The following is a 21,806-nucleotide window of genomic DNA, read 5'->3' on the forward strand; positions in this document are numbered from 1 at the left end:
TCCAATTCGGAGACTTTTCTAGTAATCGGTCTGTTTGGCCGAAAATTTACAGACCCGGATAACTGTCGAATTTCCACGAATTGAAGATACCTACACGAAGCCCACAACACGGGGGTTAGTATATAAATTATACGAAATTTTCTAAGCTCATTTAGTGCTCGGAAAAACACTACGAAGTTTCGTGGGACCCACCAAAAAAGGGTGTCGGAAAAATTTAAAATTTATATCGCCGCTAAGCTCTCGACGAGTGGAGCGCTCTGGTACTCTCGGTTTTCTCATAGGGTTCACGGTTTGCGAGAAATCTAGCCCAAAAGTCAAAATGGGCTAAAATTTTTCGGGCAAAAATTGGACAACTGCTCAATGGATTTCGGTGTTCTTTGTGTCTATGGAAAGCTATCGACGAGTAGATGGATTTAGACACAAGATCCGGTCCGATTGGTAGCCGGATTGCCGGATTTCAGCCAGGAAGACGAAGCGGCGCGCTTGTGCGTCGCGTAACTTCGTGCGCCTTTTGCCGGCGTTCCAGGGGGCGGCCGGCGAGGGGAGGTGGCTAGGGAGGCGAGCCGGCGGGCTAGGGTGGCTGGGGAGGCAGCGGCGTGGCAAGGGGAGGAGGGAGGAGAGAGAAAACGGGAGAGAAAGAGAGAGGGGTCGGGACGCGTGCGGGGAGGAAGAAAAAGGAATAAGCTTGTCCAATTCGACCGGTCCGATCCATCCGGTTCGATTTGTCCGGTTCGATTTAGAATACAAAATTTTGAATTTTTACTTTGCCTTGTGACCGAAAACGAGGTCCAAAAATTCCGAAAAATTTTCAGAAAACTCAGAAAAATGCATAAACTCCAAATATATTTTTAGTTTTGCCACTTGGTCTTTAAATTAATTTTTAAAAATCATCAAAGTTTATATTTTCGGAAAATCGAATCCGATTTCTAAAATCCGAAAAATTTCAAATAATTTCCTAAAATTCAAATAAAATAATAAATTTAAAAATTAAGGGTGTTATAATAATAGTGATAGTTAAGTAGTGATAGCCATGATGGTGGTAATAGCGATGATAATAATAGGATAGTAATGGGGGTAGGGGTTGTGGTGATACTATTATAATAGTAGTAATAATGGTAGCCGGGTAATGGTGATGGTGATAATAGTACTGATAATAAATAAAAAAAATAAAATAAGTAATTATAATTATATTTATTTTTGTATATAACGATTACATTATATAATTGTCATTCTATTATATTAATCAAATATTCAATATAATTACAATCATATCATAACTTTAATTATACCACACTAAACATATGTTATGGATAAATTTAATAAAAATGAATTTTTATATTTAATTTAAATTTTAATATTTTATTTTTGATAAAATTATTTTAAATATATATATTTTTTTAAATTTGATAATTAAAATTTATAATATACAACTATGATACTCTCATTTAATATTTTATTGTTAATATTCACATATCCAATTTAATATGTTAATAAAATTGTATTTTTTTATCACTTTTATAAAATAATAGTCATAAATTACAAATCAATATTCACTTAATATAATTTATTATTTTAAATTTAATATAATTAATTAAAGAAAATTAAAATATTAATATAATAATATTAATTTAAATTTTAATATTTTACTTTTATTAAAATTGTTTTTAATATATTTTTTTAAATTTAATAATTAAAATTTACAACATTAATGCTTTATTTTTAATATTTACATATTAAATATAATTTTTTAGAAAAATTACATTTTTATCACTTTTACAATAAAAGAAAAAAAAATTAAAACATTATTATAATAATAACATTAATTAACAAGTCAAACTTTCATTTGAAAGTACTAAATAGCAATTTATAAAAAAACACTTGACCTACTTTATAATGCAGAAGATAGATATATTTTCTTTCTCCTATAATTAATTCTTATTTTCACTCTTTTAATTTACTTCTCTCTCATTCCACCATTTTCTCACATATTTTTTTTAATTTTTTTTCCTAAAATTTCTATTCCATAATTAATTATCGAACACTTTGTTGTATTTATTGTCTGTAGATTGTCTACTTTAATTTTACATGTGCCAAGACACCAAGTTAGCCGTGCAGAAAACAAAGCTATCATTTGAGGGTTCTTTCTTCACCAAATGTTGAAATCAAACATAAAAAGAAACAAAACCTTTCTTTCTTGGACAGAAGCCAAGAGGAGAAATGAACCATGTAGCTTTTGTATGAGGGAAAAAGAAAATTAATTGCTCTGCTGATTTTTCCTCAATTCCATAGGGAGAGCATATAGGAGAAGATGAGAATTTTCCCTAAAAAGATTAAATTTGATAGCTAGAAAATTATTGTATACCCTCCACAGAAAGTTGTAAATATTTGGTGATACCTTCGAGCCCCACAGCCTTTTTCCAAAAAGATGAATCACTAATTAAGGTAGCTCATATATGCTTAAGACAGACTGATTTCTTTTGAGATAATGGTAAACTGCTCTCACTGTTTGATTTCCATTCTTAGTATGATGTCAAATCAACTTCGATTCTCTATTCACATCCACCAAAGGGATTTTTATTATTTCTGTAAACTCTTATAAAGAAAAAGAGTCCAACAAGACATTAAATTATCATGATAGTGAAAGGCAACTATACATATTTATTATGAAAAAAAATGACAGTATTTTTTAATCCAGATTAAATAAATCTAAAATCAAATTTTTAGATAACAGAACCTTTTAATTTAGGTAACATAGACGTTTTTTTTTAAATAAATATTATTATTTTTATTTTTTAATAACGAAATATTAAAAATAATAATTTTAATATTAAATAATTTGTGTTGATATTTTTTTAATTTTATTTTTATTAAAAATAAATAATCACATTTACGCTTTTCCATAAATAAATAATTTTTTTATATAGAGAGACAGATTTCAGAGATACACACATAATTAAATTCCAAACTTCAACAAAAATCATTTAAAATAAGAGGAAAAAAGAATAAAGGCAATTTTCTTTTTTTTTGGGTTTAAAGAGAAAGCATGGAGAGGGCATGGAAGCTATCTTCATCTGACTGGGTAGCTGCAGGAGATCTTCTTGCCTGAGTCATCCTCTGGCAAACCAAGCGTAGAGCTCTTGCCCATCTACTGCCAAAAGCCTGGTCTTGGTTATTGTCTTCGAAGGCGATTCGACCCAGTTGAAAAATGAAGAGCCTGGATGCGTAGATCACATCAGAATGAGCTCGGCGAACCTGCCCGAGACCGCAGGCGAGTTTTACGACGAAAGGGCAAATCAAACTTGTAAGCAATGGCGAAACAACAGTGTGGGAAGATGAGAGTGATAGGCCAAGTTTGAGCTTTGCTAGTGCTGCAACTGGTGGTAACCCCATGGTTGCTTATAATTGGCGAGAGAAGCTTCTGAGTTCTGATTATGGAGTTTTTGAAGCTCAAAGAAGGGACTTGATAGTACTGAAACCAAGTTCTGATTTTTCTTTTTCAGTTTCAGTAGGTTATTTATCCGAGATTTTCAGTTTCATTCCTTCAGTGGCTTAAATAAATTAAAGCTGCTTTCATATGGAAATTATTCTTTGTCGTTTTCCATTTGCTTTTGCTTTGGCTTTGGCTTTAAGGCATTTTTATTTTTTATTTTAACTTTTTCTCTTGGACCAATGACTGCTCTCCTTGCCTTCAATTATATTCGTGGGACAGATATACCCCTTTGGTAAAAAACTCAAATTTAGGAGTGGAAGAATATTTTTTTCCCCCCTTGTTTTTTCCTCAAAGGATAGAGTTTTGTCTATTGAATAATAAATAATAAAAAATGAAAAACTTAATAAACCAAATTCAAAAGTATATTGCTAAAAAATTATTTTTTTTAAAAGAAAAAATTATAGAATAAATAAAACAATTACAATTTCTAAATATAATTGATTATAATGGGTAAATTAGTCATCTGCAGAAGCAGAGCTCTATTAAAAAAAAAAAAATCTAACTTTTTTCTTTTCTATATATATAAAAAAAAAAAAATCTAACTTACTTGTAAGCGAGAGATTGAAAGGCAAAGTGTGGATGGGATATGGCGGGGCCTACAGGCGAAATTTCAAGGAAATTTCCCTTGTACGGACGTTAATTAAGGTTTTTGTCCTCATGCGCAGCGTACAATTCCAGTTTAATTTTATTCATGATCAACTCCATTTTGAGATTTCTTTACCCATTTGTATTATAAAATTATTTAAATTTTAATTTAATATCATAAAATTTTTTAAATTAAATTTTATTAAATATTCTGATCATAAATTATTTAAATATAATTAAATATAATTCGAAACATTATTAATAACTCTTTGAATTTATTTTTTATTGTTTTTAATCTAAATAGCATATCATTTTTAATCCATGGATATGGTCTATAAATCTTAGAGATTATCCTTGCAAGGATTCTACATTATAATGATGATGATGATGATTGGTGCCTCTATATATAGATATATACCTGCACTTACCGAAAATGGACAACATATGATAAATATAATATTGTGCTTATAAAGTATTTTTGTTGGCATAAGTGTAATAGTTAATTATTGCTTATTAAATATAAATTTTAAGAAGAGGTATAGCACAGCTTATTATTTTATTATGATTATAGAAAATAAATAAACATAATATATAATTTTAAAAATTAAATAAATTAAATAATGAAATATAAAAAAAATAAATAATATAAATATAGCAGAGTTCAATTAATTTAAAATTTAATTATAAAAAAAGGGAAAAATAAATTTTTAACATTTTTTTTAAAGCTCACGGGAAATTGATGATGTTTATTATGGGCTGAGTCCTCCGTTTCGTGTGGTTGGGGCCTAGGATTAAGGAAAGAAAAAGCCCAATTCTTACACTTCCAGACAACAAATGACGTGTCACTCAGTATTGGAGAATCCAGTCACCTGTAGGTGATATTAGCTTTGCCCTCGAGAATCGGCGCTGGAATTCTGAGAAAACCCACCCTGAGCTTACGCTCGCAAAAACCGTAAACCCCTAAACCCTCCCTTGTTTTTCACTCTCATTTCATATCTTCTTCTCTCTTTGCCCAATTTCAGAAAACGATCTCCGTTCACTGAATCAACAGCTGCAAAATACCAACCAATCTTTATCATTTAGAATTGGATTCGAGATATGAAAGAAGAAGATGCAGGTCCACCAAAGAGAGAGCTTTACGCGGTGCTGCAAGTGTCGCCGGAGGCTACCGATGAAGAAATTAGAAAGGCTTATCGCCACTGGGCCCAAGTCTATCACCCTGACAAATACCAAGACCTCCATGTATGCCCGTAATTAATGAATGTGTACGAAGTCGAGTTTTGTTCATTGCACTGTTGATTCTTCTTAATTTATTTATTTATTTTAAATTTTACTTATTCGAGATGTATTGGTTCGTGTGTTTGTTAGCAGTGATAAAAGTGGAGGGTGTAATTAACTTGTTGTATTCGAGGCATTGCAGGTTTAGTTTTTGCTTAACTTGTTGAATTATGTTTCTGTTGCTTTAAGCTAAGAAGAACAATTTTGAGTGTAGAAACGCTCAACCAATTTCACTAGTTGCTTAAAGAACCTGGCAAGAAATGTAAAGGGAGTTGAAGAAAAGTAAAATGTTTCTCTGACCTAATATTTTTTTTCTAATTACTTTTGACTTGCCCAATGTGACATGAGCTTATTGATATATCATTCAGCAGTCACCAATGAATTCGGATAGCGCTTGTTTGATCATAAACAATTAAGTTCATGCGTGTTCATGTATTCAGCATTATACTATAAGCATTGAGTGGAGACCTTCTTATACATTATATATTCTTATGGTTTAGTAATTGTAGACGTCCATGTTCTTTCTTACTAAAATCGGATAGACTGACTTGAACCAATTAGTTGACTAATGACAGTTATTCACATCTTCATCCCTACTAGATGGTTTTGACTTTGTTTAAGCAGTCATTTTTTTGTCCCTTATAAATTGCACATGTAAATTTTTCATGGCAATGAAGTGGTAGAATTACTATGCCTTCCATATCTGTCCATATAGCTCCTTCATGTCCCATTTTGATCCCTAAAATGCATGATTTCCATGGATTCATATTCATGGTTCTAATTTCAGAAATTTACCTCTTTGTTTCTTACCTCCTTTTTGGATGCTTGTACTCAGATGAAGGAAATAGCTACACAAAATTTTCAACGGATATGTGAGGCATATGAAGTATTATCGGATGAGAATAAAAGGCAAATATATGACATATATGGTATGGAAGGTTTAACTTCAGGTTTGGAACTAGGTCCAAAGCTGAACAAACCAGAGGAGTTAAAGGAAGAACTTGAAAGGTTAAGACGAAAGAAAGAACAAGAAAAAATGGCAGCACATTTCCGACCATCTGGTACAATATTGGCGAACTTATCATTGCCAAAGTTTCTGGATGGTGATGGCATAATGAGAGGGTAACTTCATATGATCAGAATTCAGAACTGCCTGAATAGTTGCCGCAATGTCGATTGATATGTCTTATAATTTACCAAACACTTTCAACATGTGCATAGAACTTGACCACTTATGACATCTGAACATGAAATAGAGAAAAAAAAAAAAGGGATCTCTTTCTCAAAGACACTGCACGCACCCACATAAATGCAGATGGTGTTTTTCTTTTATTTTCTTTTCTTTTAAATTTTTTTTTTTTAATTCTATGATCAAGAAACCTATGCATATTAAGGTTAAATTGCCTGTATGAGTTATCATGTCCAACAAAAGTAGATAACCTTTCTACCATCATGATTTTAGACCTTTAGTCCTAAATTTCCCAAAGGAATTTTATTGAATGCAATTTATTCTGATGTATATTGTGCCCTTCTTTTAGAAATTTTATTTCTATTTCAGAATGGCCATGTCTAGTGAAGTTCATTCCAAATTATCAAAACACAATACTATTGCTATTGGAGGAAATTTGGAAGTTCAAGAAAGTTCTGGGGGTGCAGCGGCTAGTGCTGTGCTTAGGCATCAGCTTTCTTCAGTTTCCTCCATAGAATTCATAGCCTCAGCTGGTTTGCGAGCACTTATTGGAGTGCAAACTACACGGTAGGGCATTTCATAACCAATGTTTGTATGACTATCTAGCACATTTACCATAATCTTACTAATTTCTCCTTTGTTTTCCAGTCGCTTATCTTTACACTCAACAGCAACAATTACCATTGCAAAGTCTTTGAGAGATGGTTCAATCAATCTTTCCAATTCTTGGACTCGGCAACTATCTGAAACAGCAAATGGAAATGTATGCTTCTTTTTTATTTAAGTTGGTCCATTTATATACATATGTATGTATGTTTTTTGGTTTCTTTTTGTAAAATTAGCATGTTTCTACTCAACTCAACTCAACTAAACTAAATCTTTTTCCAAAAAATTTGGGGTTGGCTATATGGATTCTCTTTCTCCACTCTAAACGATTTTGGGTTAAATTCTCGGAAATGTGTAATACTTTTAGTTCATGTTGTACTACTTTCCTACAAGTCAGTTTAGGTCTACCCCTTCTTTTCTTTCTATCCTCTACCCTAATGTGCTCTACTTGTCTAACTGGAGCCTCCGTATGTCTACGCTTCACATGACCAAATCACCTCAATCTCCCTTCTCTCAACTTATCCTCAATTGGTATCACTCCTACCTCTTCTCTAATACTCTAATTACGGACTTTATCTAGTATAGTATGGCCACTAATCCACCTTAACATTCTCATCTCCGCAACTTTTTATCTTAGACACATACAACTCTTTCAGTGACCAACACTCATTACCAAATAACATGGCCGGTCGTATGGCTGTACGGTAAAATTTTTCTTTCAACTTATTGGGAATCTTGCGATCACATAAAACTCCCGTGGCACGTCTCTACTTCAACCATCCGGCTTTAATCCTATGACTAATATACTCCTCGCATCCCCCATCTACTTGAAGGACTGAACCGAGATATTTAAAGTGATTATTTTGGGACAGTATCACTCCATCTAAATTAACTCCTTCCCTATCACCAGTTCGGCCTTTACTGAACTTGCAATGCATGTATTCTGTCTTCGTTTTACTTAACTTAAAGCCCTTTGACTGTAGAGTATTTTTTCAAAGTTCTAGCTTTCTATTGACTTCTTCTTGCGTCTCATCTATCAGAAATATATCATCCGCAAATATCATGCATCAAGGGATACTCTCTTGTATATGTTTCATTAATTCATCTAAAACTAATGTAAAAAGGTAAGGGCTTACAGTTGAACCTTGGTGCAATCCAACTGAGATAGGAAAATCTCTGTTGTCCTCTCCCACGGTGCGCAAAATAGTAGTTGCTCGTTCATACATATCTTTCAACACTTGTATGTACCTAATAGATACCCCCTTTTGTTCTAACACTCTCCATAAGACATCTCTTGTAACACTATCATAAGCCTTCTCCAAATCGATAAAAACCATGTGTAAATCTTTCCTCACATCTCTATATTTCTCCATCAAGCTTCTAATGAGAAAGATTGCTTCCATAGTTGAACGACCAGGCATGAAGTCAAATTGATTGGGAGAGATAGAAGGATCATGACGTAGTCGATGTTCCACAACTCTTTCTCACAACTTCATAGCATGGCTCATGAGTTTAATTCCCCTATAGTTTGAGTAATTCTGTATGTCTCCCTTATTTTTAAAAATAGGTACTAAAATACTCCTTCTCCATTCATCAGGCATTTTCTTTGAATTTAGAATCTTATTAAACAATTTAGTTAACCATGCCACTCCCATATCTCCCAAACACTTTCACACTTCAATTGGTATTCCATTTGGTCCATAGGCTTTATCAACTTTCATTCTCTTAAGTGCTTCCTTTACTTCTAAAGATCTAATCCTTCTAGTATAGTTCACATTTTTTTCCATTGCTCTGTAGTCTATATTCACGCTATTACCATTTTGACTATTATTAAAGAGATTATCAAAATAATTTCTTCATTTTTCTTTAATGTCCTCATTTTCCACCAATACTTTTCCTTCTTTATCCTTAATGCATCTAACTTGATTAAGATCTTGACATTTCTTTTCTCTCCTCTTTGCTAATCTATAAATAACTTTCTCCCCTTCTTTAGTTCTAAGTTTCTCATGTAACTTTTCAAAGGTCTGCGCTCTTGTTTGACTAACTGTCTTTTTTGCTTATTTCTTTGCTATCTTGTACTGTTCATATGCCTCATTATTATCACACTTAGGTAATTTCTTATACCATTCTCTCTTTCTTTTCACTGCCTTTTGTACTTTCTTTTCACAAGTAATTATATTTATTGTAGTGGCACATTTATTATCAAATGTAGTAATGAATGCTATTCTGATTATTTGAGTTGCAACATCTAACATCTTTCCGTTGCTGTTTGCTTGTCTTCTTTTTACCAGATACAGCTTTTTTTAGGTCCTGAATCATCTTTAGCAGTTGGATGGCAGAAGAAGGATGAAAAGATGTCTGCTGCTGGAGAGTTGAAGGTACATCTATTTTTGCTATTTAAGCTAGCAAGAAATTTAGTTCTAAGTATGCTTAAATTCTGGAAAAATTTTAAGGAATGAAAAATTATATAACATTAGGAGTTAAGACTACTCCAAGTAAGTGGATCTTTGCCTGGAAGTTTTGGAGTTTTATTGTGTATGCATTAGCTGATTTTTCAAGTGGGTAAATTCTTTTGTTCAACAGACACCAAAAGTACAAAATCCTCAAATTTTCTTTTTTCCCTAGTGAGCGTACCCTCTGGTTGCTAGCTAAGTGAAAGAACACTACCAGTATTTGAGCTTCTTCCTTTCTTGCTGTTGTCCATAATCAATTATTTACTTTACAATTTTTGTTTGATATTCCTTGTTAAATGCATGTATACATTCTCTTCAACATTGTTACATTCAATTTTGCTAATTTTTAGAAGCTTTATTTAAGAGATGCTTCTCTCTATCTCCTTATCACTCCTGTTTTTATATGTTTAATTATCACAGATTGGTACAAGTTCTTTTGGAGCATCAGCTCATTACACTCGTCATTTTTCATCAGTTTCTCATGGTCGTATTGCAGGCAGATTTGGGAGGTATATGCTCAAAAATTATATGGATAATAATTCTATGGTTATAACTAATATTGTTGGCAATTATCTTATTTGAAATTATTAGTTTGTCATGTTCTAATTTGTTTTGTTCTTTAAATATATTCAGTGATGTTATGTCGTCTGTCATGATGTGGAATATGAACTGAATATAAACTTATAAAATGTTATAAACCATGAACAAAAAAAGAAATGTTGTAAAAACTCTCTCTTGTGCCTTGTTGAATGATATACATAGATGAAATGGGAAAGAAATTTCCATCATGTGTGTCAGCAATCAATCATCTGGTATTAATGCCAGAAACTGAGAGATGCTTCACTCTCAGTGTTGGCTTCAGCTTGACAGCTTGATTATTCCTCATGTGTATGTCTTTACTATAAGTTTATGTAAATCACTTTAATTTGAATTGCCTCTCTACTTTAAATGGATATTTTAGTAAGCAAAAAAAAATTGGATTCAAATGTGTTTTAACAATGGTTCAGAATTTCCACTTGGTGCTGAAGCATGATATTATGAAGCAAATAGTTATGCAAGAGAAAGTCCATGATGTAAAATAGATCTATTTATCCACAATTATTCTGCTGATCATGAATGCCAATATTCTCTCTTGTAATTATAGATATTGTTGTTGCAGCACTGCTCTGGAGATTGAAGTTGGTGGTGGAAGAAAAGTATCCAACTTCAGCACTGTCAGGATGCTGTATACAATAGGAATTCAGGTATCAGAAATGAAATTACATGTCTTGCTTCTATGTTATTTTGATATTCTGTTTAATCTGTTAACTGACAAGGTCGTTTTCTTGGCTTCTTTGTGAGCTTCTGCTGTTGGGGCTTTTAGAGGAGTGTCTTTAAGTACTATATAGTATTATGGAGGCTTTACTTTATTAAACACATATCCTTCTTGTTGCTTAGTTTAGGAAATACCTTATCCTTGACTTGTTATCTCGGATCTTTCTCCTTAAATATTTCTTCTCTTAATAAAAAAATGCTATTCTGGTTTAAAATTTTGGTTTTGGGAAACTTGCATGAACAATGTAGAGCATCAAATGTCCTAGCACAGAAGTGTGATAAGTTAGTGGTGCAAGGAGTGAGAAGGGAAAGGAGGAGACTTAAATATGACGTGGAAGGAAGTAGTATAGAATGATTTACAATTTTTGTATATTATTGCGGAATTGGTTTCAAACAGAGCTGAATGGTGAAAAAGAATCCATATATTTAGAACTGAATGCCAACCCCAACTAGTTTGGGATTACGTTTTGGTGGTGGTTGTTGGTGGGAAACTTGCATGAACCAGTAAAGTAGTTTTGAACATATAAGTATTATCCAGGTATATATGTGCCTGATATTGCTTGTTAACATTTCTCTATAAATGATTTCTTCTTTTCTATGTAGAGAAAAATTAGGAATATCAGAGGGTGTATGCTAAGGAATATTTTAAGGAATTGTTTCTAAAAGCATCTTAGTAGCACTGATTTGATAAAATCATGTGCACCAAATAGGTTAGAGGAAACTTTTGGCACAGCAGCTTTAACTTTTGAAGTTTAACTTAATATTATTTGAAGAAAATCAATGCTTGAAATATATGAGAACCCAGAATAAATTGATAACAGTGCTGGAAACTGACAGAACTGACTCCAGGACAACTTTTTGCAAACCCCATTCTTAAGGGATGAATACAATGGCCCACTTGGCCTACTACCTAAGCCCTTATGAGGAAGAAGAAATAAAAATGTTCCATAGCATCTGTGAAGTAGCCAAATCTTTCCTTGCTTTGTTGAACACTCGCAAGCATCCCAAACAAATCAACTACCAGCATAATCCGTGAAAGTACTTTTGGATTTATTGATTTGTATTCCAGTTTTTATTTATTGGATTTGTATTCCAGATTGTTACTGCTTTTCTATACATCTGAAAGTCTTATACTCCCCATTTTTGTTGCAGGGCATCTTTTGGAAATTTGAATTGCATCGTGGTGGACAAAAGTTGATTATTCCTGTGAGCAAATCTTATCCTATCACTTGTTTCAACTTGGCATGGCATGTGATATTTGCTTGACATTTTTATTCCTGGTTGTGTGCTCTGCTGTTAGGAACTCTAGATAGAAGTTCTTGCTTGGTAAAAGTGTACAGGTTGAGGGCTATTTTGTTGATCAAACACACAAATGCAACAAAAACTTTGAATGGAAAATCTAAAATCATCCACTTAGATACAAAAATTAAGCATCTCTTAATTTGATGGATGGCTCTGTTCCTTCCGTAGTGGAAGGCTCTCAACCAGAATTTCTAAAATTTCTATGTCCAATAAAATAATTAGTACATGGAACATTGGCAATAAAATCACTGTTAAAGCAATCATTGTTTTTTATGATTTTTTGATAGTCCAACATTTTTTGAGGTAGGCGTGTGTTTTGAATGTGATGACTTCTCCTTTTTAAAAGAGAAAAAAAACTATGGAGATGTTTTGAAGAGAAAAATATAAAGGTTTTCTGCATTTGGATTTGTGAATTTGCAGGAAATTTGTATTTAAGAGTTTAATTTAAATTTTTTAGCTGTGGCTCATGGAGTAAGCACATATATTTATATCCACACTCATTATGTTCTATTCCACTTAGGCATTTGAAGTGATGAGGATCTATTGGAGTGCTAGTTTCTTTCCTATTCTTACCCCACTGTTACTGTAGATTTTATATCTTGTCAAATCTTGACAAGTTTTGATGTAGGAAACTTGATTCTAACTGTTTGACAAATTGAAATTTGGCATAATGTATTCATATTTTCTCCTCCCTATTCTGCACTCTGGCTATTTTCTTTTCTGGAAGAAGATATGACTAATTCTCACATCTTAATGTCTCTTTTGTTTTTGCCATCTTACTATCTTCTTAGTTTTTGCCTTTCCAATTTTTTCTGTTGTTGATGGATTGTTATGTGCAGATATTGCTTTCCAAGCATTTGAATTTGACTTTTGCAACGGGAGCATTCCTAATTCCTACATCACTTTACTTTTTACTCAAGGTTATTACTGATGCTGCACTGTTATTCTTCACTTGTAAGCTTGACAAGTTGGCGGTCTGATTGTTGTTTTAGCTTCATTTCCGTTTCAAAGAAATTAGAGTTATTGCAAAGATGTCAACTGAATTAGATATGCTCATTTAAAGTTCTCCTTAAGTTGATGTATACTCAGTTGAGCTCTGTCCCCTTTGTTCTTTGTTTCTTTCTTCCCCAGTTCATCAGGAGCCCAATAGGTTTTGTGTTGCACAACATCCGTATCACATGAACCTTTCACCTTTCATTCAATTTGGGTTTTCTACAATCCCCAAGTCAGCATTCCAAGTTTAAACCATTTAACTGTCCCTGTTGAGACACCCCTGTTTATTTCTGTAGCTTAATTTCATTTCTTGAATGAACAATGTTTTTCCTTATTCATTTTCCGATGTTTCTTTTTTTTTTTTTATTGAAATATAATTAAATTCTCAAATGTGCACGAGGTATAATTCTTGGCTTAATGCGCATGTCTTCCTATTTTGTATAATAACCATGGCTTGTGGAGAGTTGGGTACTTACTGTGACAGGAAGATTTCATTTTCAAGGTATTTGGATTGTACCTTTTTACATTTGATGAAAATTTTGTATCCCTTGAGTGAAAAGTTGGACTGAATGTGTTCAGGTGGCTATTTCTCATGTCAAGCTATCTTTGGCAACATAATTCATTTAACACACAGCTTTTCCATAGTGGTGATCATTGGCTTTTGCATCTCATTATGATGGGATTCATGTTCATAAATTGGCACTATTTTTGCTTTTGTTAATTTTTGCTGGAGGCCTTGGTCATCACTTGACCAACAAACCCAACTTAGTTTTTTGGAAATGTTTGTCAAAGTAGTCCTCCAAGTTAATTGAAGTGTTTGAGCTTAGAATTTGTGTCTGCATCATTGTTAATTGTATATAAATCTTCTATGCATGCAGAAATTTGTGGTCAAACCTTACTACCTTCAAAGGGAAAAGCGGAAGGCTTTAGAGAATAAAGAGAAAACTTCTGCCCAGGTATTGATTTGCCCATTTGCCCAAAGAAGTTTTGGTTTATGCCTGCTCTGCTCTGTTCCAAGACATTAAATAATATGTTAGCACCAGCTATTTCATTTGTTAGTTTAGATTGTCAAATGTAATCTTACTTCCTAAAAATGGCATCTCTTCTTTTGTAATTTACATCGTCAAATGTAATCTTAAAATCAGTGCTTTATTTTAATGATAATCATATCTTGTAATGCTAGGAATGTGGACTCTAATATTATTTAATTGTCAGAAAAGTTCTGGTTAGCATGGTGTAATAACTGGGCAGAATGTCCAATAACATTCATTGCTGCAAATCCGAGCATTTTAAGTATATTCTGAACTGAAATTGGGAAGTGCCTTTATATGATTTTTTTCATCTAGCCTTGTTCAATACTTCAAAAATGCATCTGAATTAGGTACAAGAGGCAAGGGCAGCAGCAGAAAAAGCTCAACAGTTATTACAAAATGTGGCCAATAGGAAAAGAAATAGGCAAGTAGAAACAAATGGATTGATTATTACTAAAGCAGTGTATGGAAGTGAAAAAGCTTTGAAGAAAGGAGAAGTATTAAAAGAAGTAAATGATGAATTAGCTTCTGAAGTCATTGATGTTACAGTGCCTCTAAATTTCCTGGTTAATGATTCTGGGCAATTGAAGGTATGTTTCTTTCAATTCATATATTCTTCTTCTTGTGGCTCTCAATTATGGATTTGGTCAATCTCGAGCTAGTTGGAATCAGCTGTGTTCATCTGTTTCCTTAATTCTACTTGGTTTAGTGCTATATTTATAGAAAGGTCTATAATACTGACAGAGCCTTCTTCATGACTTCATGTCAAAAGTGGCTAAATTTCCTTTTTTTAAGCTTGCATGCGACTTCTGTAGGTTGATGTAATTGTGATGTCATTCTAGCAAAATTTAACAATAGTCACCTTTTCGAAACAAAATTGAAGTTAAAAGATTTTACCGTTACAAATTGAAGTTTATTGATTGTTGTGAAAAATGTGATAAGTTAAATGAGCATAGGTGAAACTGAGTCCATATTTCTCTTCGAATATATCTCTATAGATGCCTTAATGTAGACATTGATTCAATTTTTCGTTTTCATCTCATCTTTGCAGCTTCATGAGGGTGTAAAAAAGTCGGGCATCATGGGCTTCTGTGATCCTTGTCCTGGAGAACCTAAGCAATTATATGTGGAGTACACTTATGGCGGCCAAATATTTGAGGTACTAGAACTCTTCTCTCTCTCTCTTTGTTTTTCTTATAAAGCCTTTGATTAATGGTTTTCTTTTTTCTTTTTTAATTGCTCAATTTGAAACAGGTCATGGTGGACGATTACGCAGCGTTGTCAATGCCCCAAGAATCCCATAGCGTATAATTTTCACTAATGCTTTAATTGAAGACGCTGGTTGCCTCTTGCAATTTTTGGGCATGCCTCACGAGGTAACTGCTATATAGATGATGATGACTACTCGTTTGGAATTACATGTCAAATAAGGACACTAATGCAACCATTTATTTTTCTGGTGTAACTTGTCCTAACAAAATCTTTCTAGGATTTTTCTTTTTTCTTTTTTTATATAAAAAATTTATTGCAAAACATTAATCTTTTTGTCGTGATTTGCTGCTGACCCACGTTCAGTTTTTGTTGGTCGTGAAATGGTGGGTGAAGAGCTTGACCTTTGCCATGCACAGTTGGTTTTGGATTTGGAAGGGACACGCCATACTGCTTCCATAATTTCATCAAACTAGCTAGTTCCAACTATGTTTACCCCCTTTTTCGTTGCAAGATTCCATTTAAATTACAGTAGCAAAAAATGAATAGCCGTTGATAACCCTGGAAGGTCAGAAAATACCTAGTTCGTGTAACTTGACTCATTTTTATTTTAATTCAAAACAGGGATATGAACTGGTAACTTATTTTGACATTTTAACCCAGGTAAAATAATCCATAATAATCCATGAAGATGAGAACCAATTAATTCATTCTGTTAAGAAACAAGAGGACAAGCATCATAGTTTTGCCACTTGCACATACGGTACACCAGCTCAATTTTTTGTATCATTCTCTAGCGTTTTAGGATGCCAAAGGGTTGTCCTTGTATTTCATCACCCATGGACGCTAGGTATTAGTGTTTTTCCAATAGATCCTGATGATTCTCATTTTCATTTTTATCAGAAATTGCATTTGGTAAAGATACAAACATTGACGTAAAACCCAAACGTGTCTACTGCAATGCAAAATACTCTCTTAGGGTACATTACGCTGCATGATCACCAAGCATCTTTAAAAGCGACAATGCTTATGTGAAAGCATGGCTGATGGAAAGTTCGCCACTTGATGGATCAAAAGATGCTTCGATTACTGCATATCGATATTCACTAGCAGTTGATCCATTTGTTTTGACTGCCACTGGCTGTGCAAGAAGTTTCACCCCTTGCTTCCAGTATCTCTCATCTGCATACATAATATAACATGATAAGAAAAACAATTAATTACTTCGACTTTTATTCTTTGAAAAAGGTTGCATGGTACAAATTTGAAGGGCAAGGGAGGTAAAGCAGCTGTGATAGGCATGTCAAGTTCCAATTGAACTTCACTGACTGAAAAATAAAGTATACCTGGCCCAGTAGATAACACCACAGAATTGCTTGCATCCATTACCCAGTCAATCCATAGCACAAATCCATGGCACACCCCAGTCTCAGAAAAGTCAACCTGCGAAAAGTGCAAGTATATGCTAGGGATACAATATAACCATATGCAAGGCAACCATCCATTTTCATTGCTAGATCAATTAGACTTTTTCTTTTTTTCCTTCCTTTTATAGTTGAGCTTATTAATCTATAATTACTATTTTTATTATTTTACACTAGAAGTCTGTAAACTGACATAGCATACGTATCAAGATCAGTAATAGCTAAAACCTAACAACAGCCATTTGAATCCCACATAAAGCATTTTATAAAAATAGAAATACTTTTTCATATATAGTCATGTGCCCATTCTCACATATTTCACAACCACAATAAATTTCTTTTGTATTTGATAACTAGATTAAAGATCTTATCCAGGATCAGTATTACAGCAGATAAGAGAGAAAAATTTAATACCTGGACTTTTCCATAACATGGACTTATTGGTTTTGAGAATTCAAACTCCATGATTGTCAATCTCTCACTGAGTTCCTAAAATTTCCAATATAGTTGCATCAGTAACACAAAGTAGCCATCATTCTAGTCTTCTAGAAAACCATCTTTCCATAAACAGTAACTTTCTGTAATTAATTACCTTAATCTCTCCACATTGCCAGATAAAAAAAGGCAGAAGTGGAGGATCATGTGGTGGAGGTAATTCACCACATGCCCCTAAGGTGGTATTTACAATAGAATGATCAAAGCCTTCAATCTTACTTAAGCAGCAGCGGCTATTCCATAGATCCTATAAGATCTCAAATAATGATTCAATTACTAGTCAAATGCATTGTGTATCTGCAAGCTTCTTTTTTTTTTTTTAAAAAAAAAAGCCTTACTGGAAGTGACATGGCACAAGCCTTCAGTAATGCTTTACAGGGCATTATTAAGACATCATTGGAGAGGACAGAGTCCAACACAGTCCTTTCCTTCCTAAAGTTAAATCCAAGACCAGAAACACATATATAAATTATCAAACCTGAATGAATAACATATGTCCAACTATCTATGCTATATGTGAGAAACTAAGTATATACCAAAATCGCAGGTTTTGCCACGGAAGCATTCCATCATTTCCATAATAGTATGGCTCTCCAATCAACAGATCAACCTGCAAATGTAATGCATAATATCCAATCGTTTGTCAAATGCAGATGGAAATAATGTATTTTCAATTTTAAAGATGCATTAAGCAAAAGTTTGCAGGACTACAAGCATAAGAATGACATCCACTAGCATTTTTATCATTTTAACCTCTCCTCCACCAGAGAGACAAAGAGAGAGATAGAGACACCGAAGAAATCACAGGAAAAATTTCCTACAGAATATCTGGAAATGCAAACTTTCATAAGTATGCCTTTTGTACAAGCAAACTGACCTTCTTCTGATTAGTATCATGCAGAGTTAAACATTTCTTATTTTGGAAAACTTTTACACGATCAGCAGTGAAACCATTTGCATCAGCGACTCTCTGCAGATATTTGACACCCATCTCTCGCAACCCAGGAAACAAAGATATCACATGTGCAGTTTTTGAAAGATTTGCAACAATAAGTGTTAGAAAAATACTATCATCTGCAACAACACACAATGGTTGAACTCTTTCCTGCAACTGCAAATGCAACTCACATTTAAAGAAAGTAAAGATGCAGAAAATGAAACCACAGAGAGAGAGAGAGAGAGAGAGAGAGAGAGATCTTACGGCATTTCTTAGAGCTGTTAACATGGAAAACCTCCATTTACTATCTCCATAGATTGCAATCCTCTCAGGAGGTAGTATAAGGTGAAAATCCCCAGAGACATGGTTATACTGCCCCAACTCAGTATGTTCGGTTGCAAGATTATAGAAGACACTGGTATCAGTATGAATAGCACGAAAAAGAAGTTGCTCACCCTTGCCTACACATATGCCTTTCCCTGGAAGGAACCACACACACTGTTTCCAATGGTCACACCAGTTCCCAGTGCCTAGTTAAGCATTAAAACTTGTAATGAAAATAAACAAATAATACTCAATGAGTTGAAAACCTAACTCATAAACTAAAATATCAAATTAGCAGATAAATGATTCAGAACCAAAAATTCTTGAGGACCTATCTGAAAGTGTCATCAAGAAAAAGAATCATAAAATCACTTGCCACGATAAACTCTATCTATACGTCTATATAGCTTGTACTCGATAACGTTCCCCAGATGAAAATGCCACAAGATTGCAAAATTCAATAGAAAAGTGCATTATCAGTGAATCAAACCCAACTGCTATTGGATTTGCATCAGAATAAAACGGAAAAAAAAATGATCAGTCTCTAAATTGATTTGACTTGTTTGCAACAACACTCTGAAAGCATAATTATAGCACAAAGTGATAATAATAATAATAATAATAATAATAATAATAATAATAATAATAATAATAATAATAAGAGTTAGAAAATTGAATGATAATTCTACTCACTTGCTTTTGTTATCCATCGAGGGGCAGTGGAATAAAAGATTGTCCCTTCATGATCAAGCTGCAGCATCCACCTGAAATAAAATCTGTTACCACTATCCCTAGGAAAAAAAATGCCACATAAAAAGCTTAATAAGTATTTACCATGATAATATAGCATGAACTCTACCATCATCAATGGCCTTGATGAGCAGCTCAGATTCCCGATGGCTGTCTGGTCGTTTCCAGAAGTCAAATTCAAAAATTTTGAAGGGTTCTGACAGCTGGATGAATCCTAAGTTGAGTGGGACTTAAACCACTTGTATTCCCCAAGATGTCAGTAGAAAAGTGATTATTGTCATTACCAGTTTTATTTCTTTTGAGATTGCATCACAGTGCATGGGATGTTGCTGCAATTTGACACGTAAAATAGTATCCATGCCAGTTGGAAGAAGACGAACGCCATCTGATGCTTTTGCTTCATGATCATATAAATCATGCAGCTTCCACAGGAATGTACTTTCAACCAGCTAAGGGAGGAAGAGGAAAAAATTTGAAAAATAAAAATAATGCTATATAGTGAGCTTTTCAATGACTAAAAAAATCCTAGTTCAACCAAGAGTGCAGTTAGTTGAACAATAGTTCTAAGAATTAATGAAAGATCAGCTAAAGAAAAGCAAAGTTATCTCAAGGCATGACTATAAAAATAACTATAGTAAACAAACTAGAATAACGATAATAAGAGAAAAGAAAAAAAAGGAGGAGAAATAGTAGAAGCATATATCAACATTTCAGAAGCCTGTTTGGATTTGGATGTATGTTTGACTTATTGAAACCTAATCGAGGGTAAACACAAAACATCGAAACAATTTCAGAGTATTGGAGGAAGGCAGACTGGATGGTTTTGACTCCTCCATTTTTTCCTTCTTTGAGAAAAAAAAAATTACTTTCAGTTGGCCAGATTTCAAGTTTCCAATAAAGCTCCATGATAATTTGTTAGTTTCCCATATACTCCTTTCAAGCATGGAATCGAACTTCCCATAGTGGTTAAGAGTGTAACAAACTAACAATTAAGGGAGAGCATAACAATTAAGGGTTGAGATGGATATGGGAAAGCCTAATACCTGGCCATACGTTGTCGCTCGATATGGTACAGTTAGTGGATTTTCCACCAGCAGCATGTCATGTGCATGTTGCAGAGTCGGAATTAACCCTTCACCCAGTAACTCTGAGTCTAGTATCTCACTAACCTGCAAGTACAAGACCCCATGAGTAAAAATAAATAATAAAATAAAATGACAATGAAACATGCTTGAACTGGCAACATCTCATGGAATCTTAGAACACAACCTGTGATGTTAGTTGTGCTACTTTCTGTTTTGTAATTTAATGGCCCAATTTTAAAAGATTGATATTAACTTAGCTTGCTACTCAAATCATGTATTGACTTTTAATGGACACCCTAGGCAAACGAAATATTAGTTTACTGTTCCAATTCCAATTCAAGCTCCGCATTCCCTTGTGCATATAAACTTTCAGCAATCATCACATTATCCATCTATAAAAAAGAATCAATTCTATGAATTGCATCGCTAATCTCTTATTAGTTGTTCTAGATGTCAAGGTCGACAGAAATATAGACATAAAGACTAATGATACTTTAAAACTCACCAGAACATCTGCACGCGAAGGAATGTCCACACCGACTTTGAGTTCATCAGAGCGCCTGCTGATTACATTTATGTTCCTACCCATACTATTGAGGTGCAGAACTTTTCGCATCAATTTTACCATTGGAAGATAAGACTCGCAAGCTGTTACCATCCCCTTGGTATCGGCAGAAGTTGGCTCACCAGAACCCATTGCCCGTGCAGCCATCATTGACAGCAACCCAGTTCCAGCACTGCACCATTTATCAACCAGAAACAGCAAATAGAGCTGAATTAAGGAAAATGGAAAATGACCCAATGCAGCTGAACTCAACTAGTTTTATACATGGGCATCTAAACCTTTAAAAAAAGGAAAAAAAAAAAATTGCACTATAGAGTGAAAGATACCCAATGTCCAGCACATGGCAAGGTTTCGTTATAGTCTTGTCGATAGCGTCCCGGAATGCTCTGTTTCTCGTGGAGTCATTGAGCATGTCCAAATATGACGTCGTAGCCAAGAGATTCTTATGGGAATTTCCGAAGGCTTCTTCTTCGTCTTCTCTGATTACAACCCACTCTGAGTTACCCGTGAGGGGGTCGACCTTGAGCTGGAAAACTTGCTGTGATGACTCGGAGCTCATGGGTCGGACTCTAGTGAATGGTTTTGAGTGAGAAGTCAGAGCAAATTGGGCTATGCGGAGTAGAGAAGAAGAGGGGTCTATTAGGGCTTTGAATATTAGAGAAATCATTAGAATGATTGTGAAGTCAGAAGTGATCGCCGGATGGATGGTGACGCATACTGTAAACACTGAGCGACGGCGTAGCAGATTATGCCTTATAGTTAAAGTGAATTTTAAT

General features: G+C 33.9%; 2 protein-coding genes across 7 annotated transcripts; one reads left to right on the forward strand and one right to left on the reverse strand.

The window, feature by feature from the left end:
* Positions 1–4,947: 4,947 nt before the first annotated feature.
* On the forward strand, positions 4,948–16,094 carry LOC110637627 (chaperone protein dnaJ 13). Of its 4 annotated transcripts, none has more exons than XR_009151348.1 (15): positions 4,948–5,317; positions 6,189–6,475; positions 6,912–7,109; positions 7,191–7,305; positions 9,440–9,526; positions 10,022–10,110; positions 10,761–10,845; positions 12,068–12,121; positions 13,057–13,137; positions 13,695–13,712; positions 14,089–14,166; positions 14,592–14,831; positions 15,293–15,400; positions 15,496–15,617; positions 15,817–16,094. XR_009151348.1 is itself a non-coding variant. In XM_058153550.1 (14 exons), exons 1-14 carry the CDS (start codon positions 5,174–5,176, stop codon positions 15,550–15,552), a joined length of 1,641 nt encoding a protein of 546 aa, XP_058009533.1. In that variant the 5' UTR covers positions 4,948–5,173; the 3' UTR covers positions 15,553–15,780. The 4 variants fall into 4 exon arrangements, 2 of the variants coding, with proteins under 2 accessions (XP_058009533.1, XP_058009534.1); XR_009151349.1 differs by having other exon boundaries at positions 15,847–16,094; XM_058153550.1 differs by lacking the exon at positions 15,817–16,094 and having other exon boundaries at positions 15,496–15,780.
* Positions 16,095–16,142: 48 nt separating this feature from the next.
* Positions 16,143–21,754, reverse strand: LOC110637626 (protein arginine N-methyltransferase 1.6). Of its 3 annotated transcripts, XM_021787829.2 has the most exons (14): positions 21,357–21,752; positions 20,971–21,202; positions 20,424–20,549; positions 19,665–19,829; positions 19,465–19,583; positions 19,324–19,394; positions 18,571–18,836; positions 18,247–18,480; positions 17,906–17,979; positions 17,708–17,801; positions 17,467–17,616; positions 17,289–17,363; positions 16,797–16,893; positions 16,143–16,632 (listed from the first exon to the last, which is right to left on the reverse strand). In XM_021787829.2, the coding sequence occupies exons 1-14, from the start codon at positions 21,695–21,697 to the stop codon at positions 16,478–16,480; spliced, it is 2,199 nt and encodes a 732-aa protein (XP_021643521.1). In that variant the 5' UTR covers positions 21,698–21,752; the 3' UTR covers positions 16,143–16,477. The 3 variants fall into 3 exon arrangements, with proteins under 3 accessions (XP_021643521.1, XP_058009531.1, XP_058009532.1); XM_058153548.1 differs by having other exon boundaries at positions 18,247–18,836; XM_058153549.1 differs by lacking the exons at positions 16,143–16,632; positions 16,797–16,893; positions 17,289–17,363 and having other exon boundaries at positions 17,473–17,625; positions 18,247–18,836; positions 21,357–21,754.
* Between the last annotated feature and the right edge of the window lie 52 nt (positions 21,755–21,806).

Source organism: Hevea brasiliensis, chromosome 9 (genome assembly GCF_030052815.1).
Source record: "Hevea brasiliensis isolate MT/VB/25A 57/8 chromosome 9, ASM3005281v1, whole genome shotgun sequence".
NCBI lineage: Eukaryota > Viridiplantae > Streptophyta > Magnoliopsida > Malpighiales > Euphorbiaceae > Hevea > Hevea brasiliensis.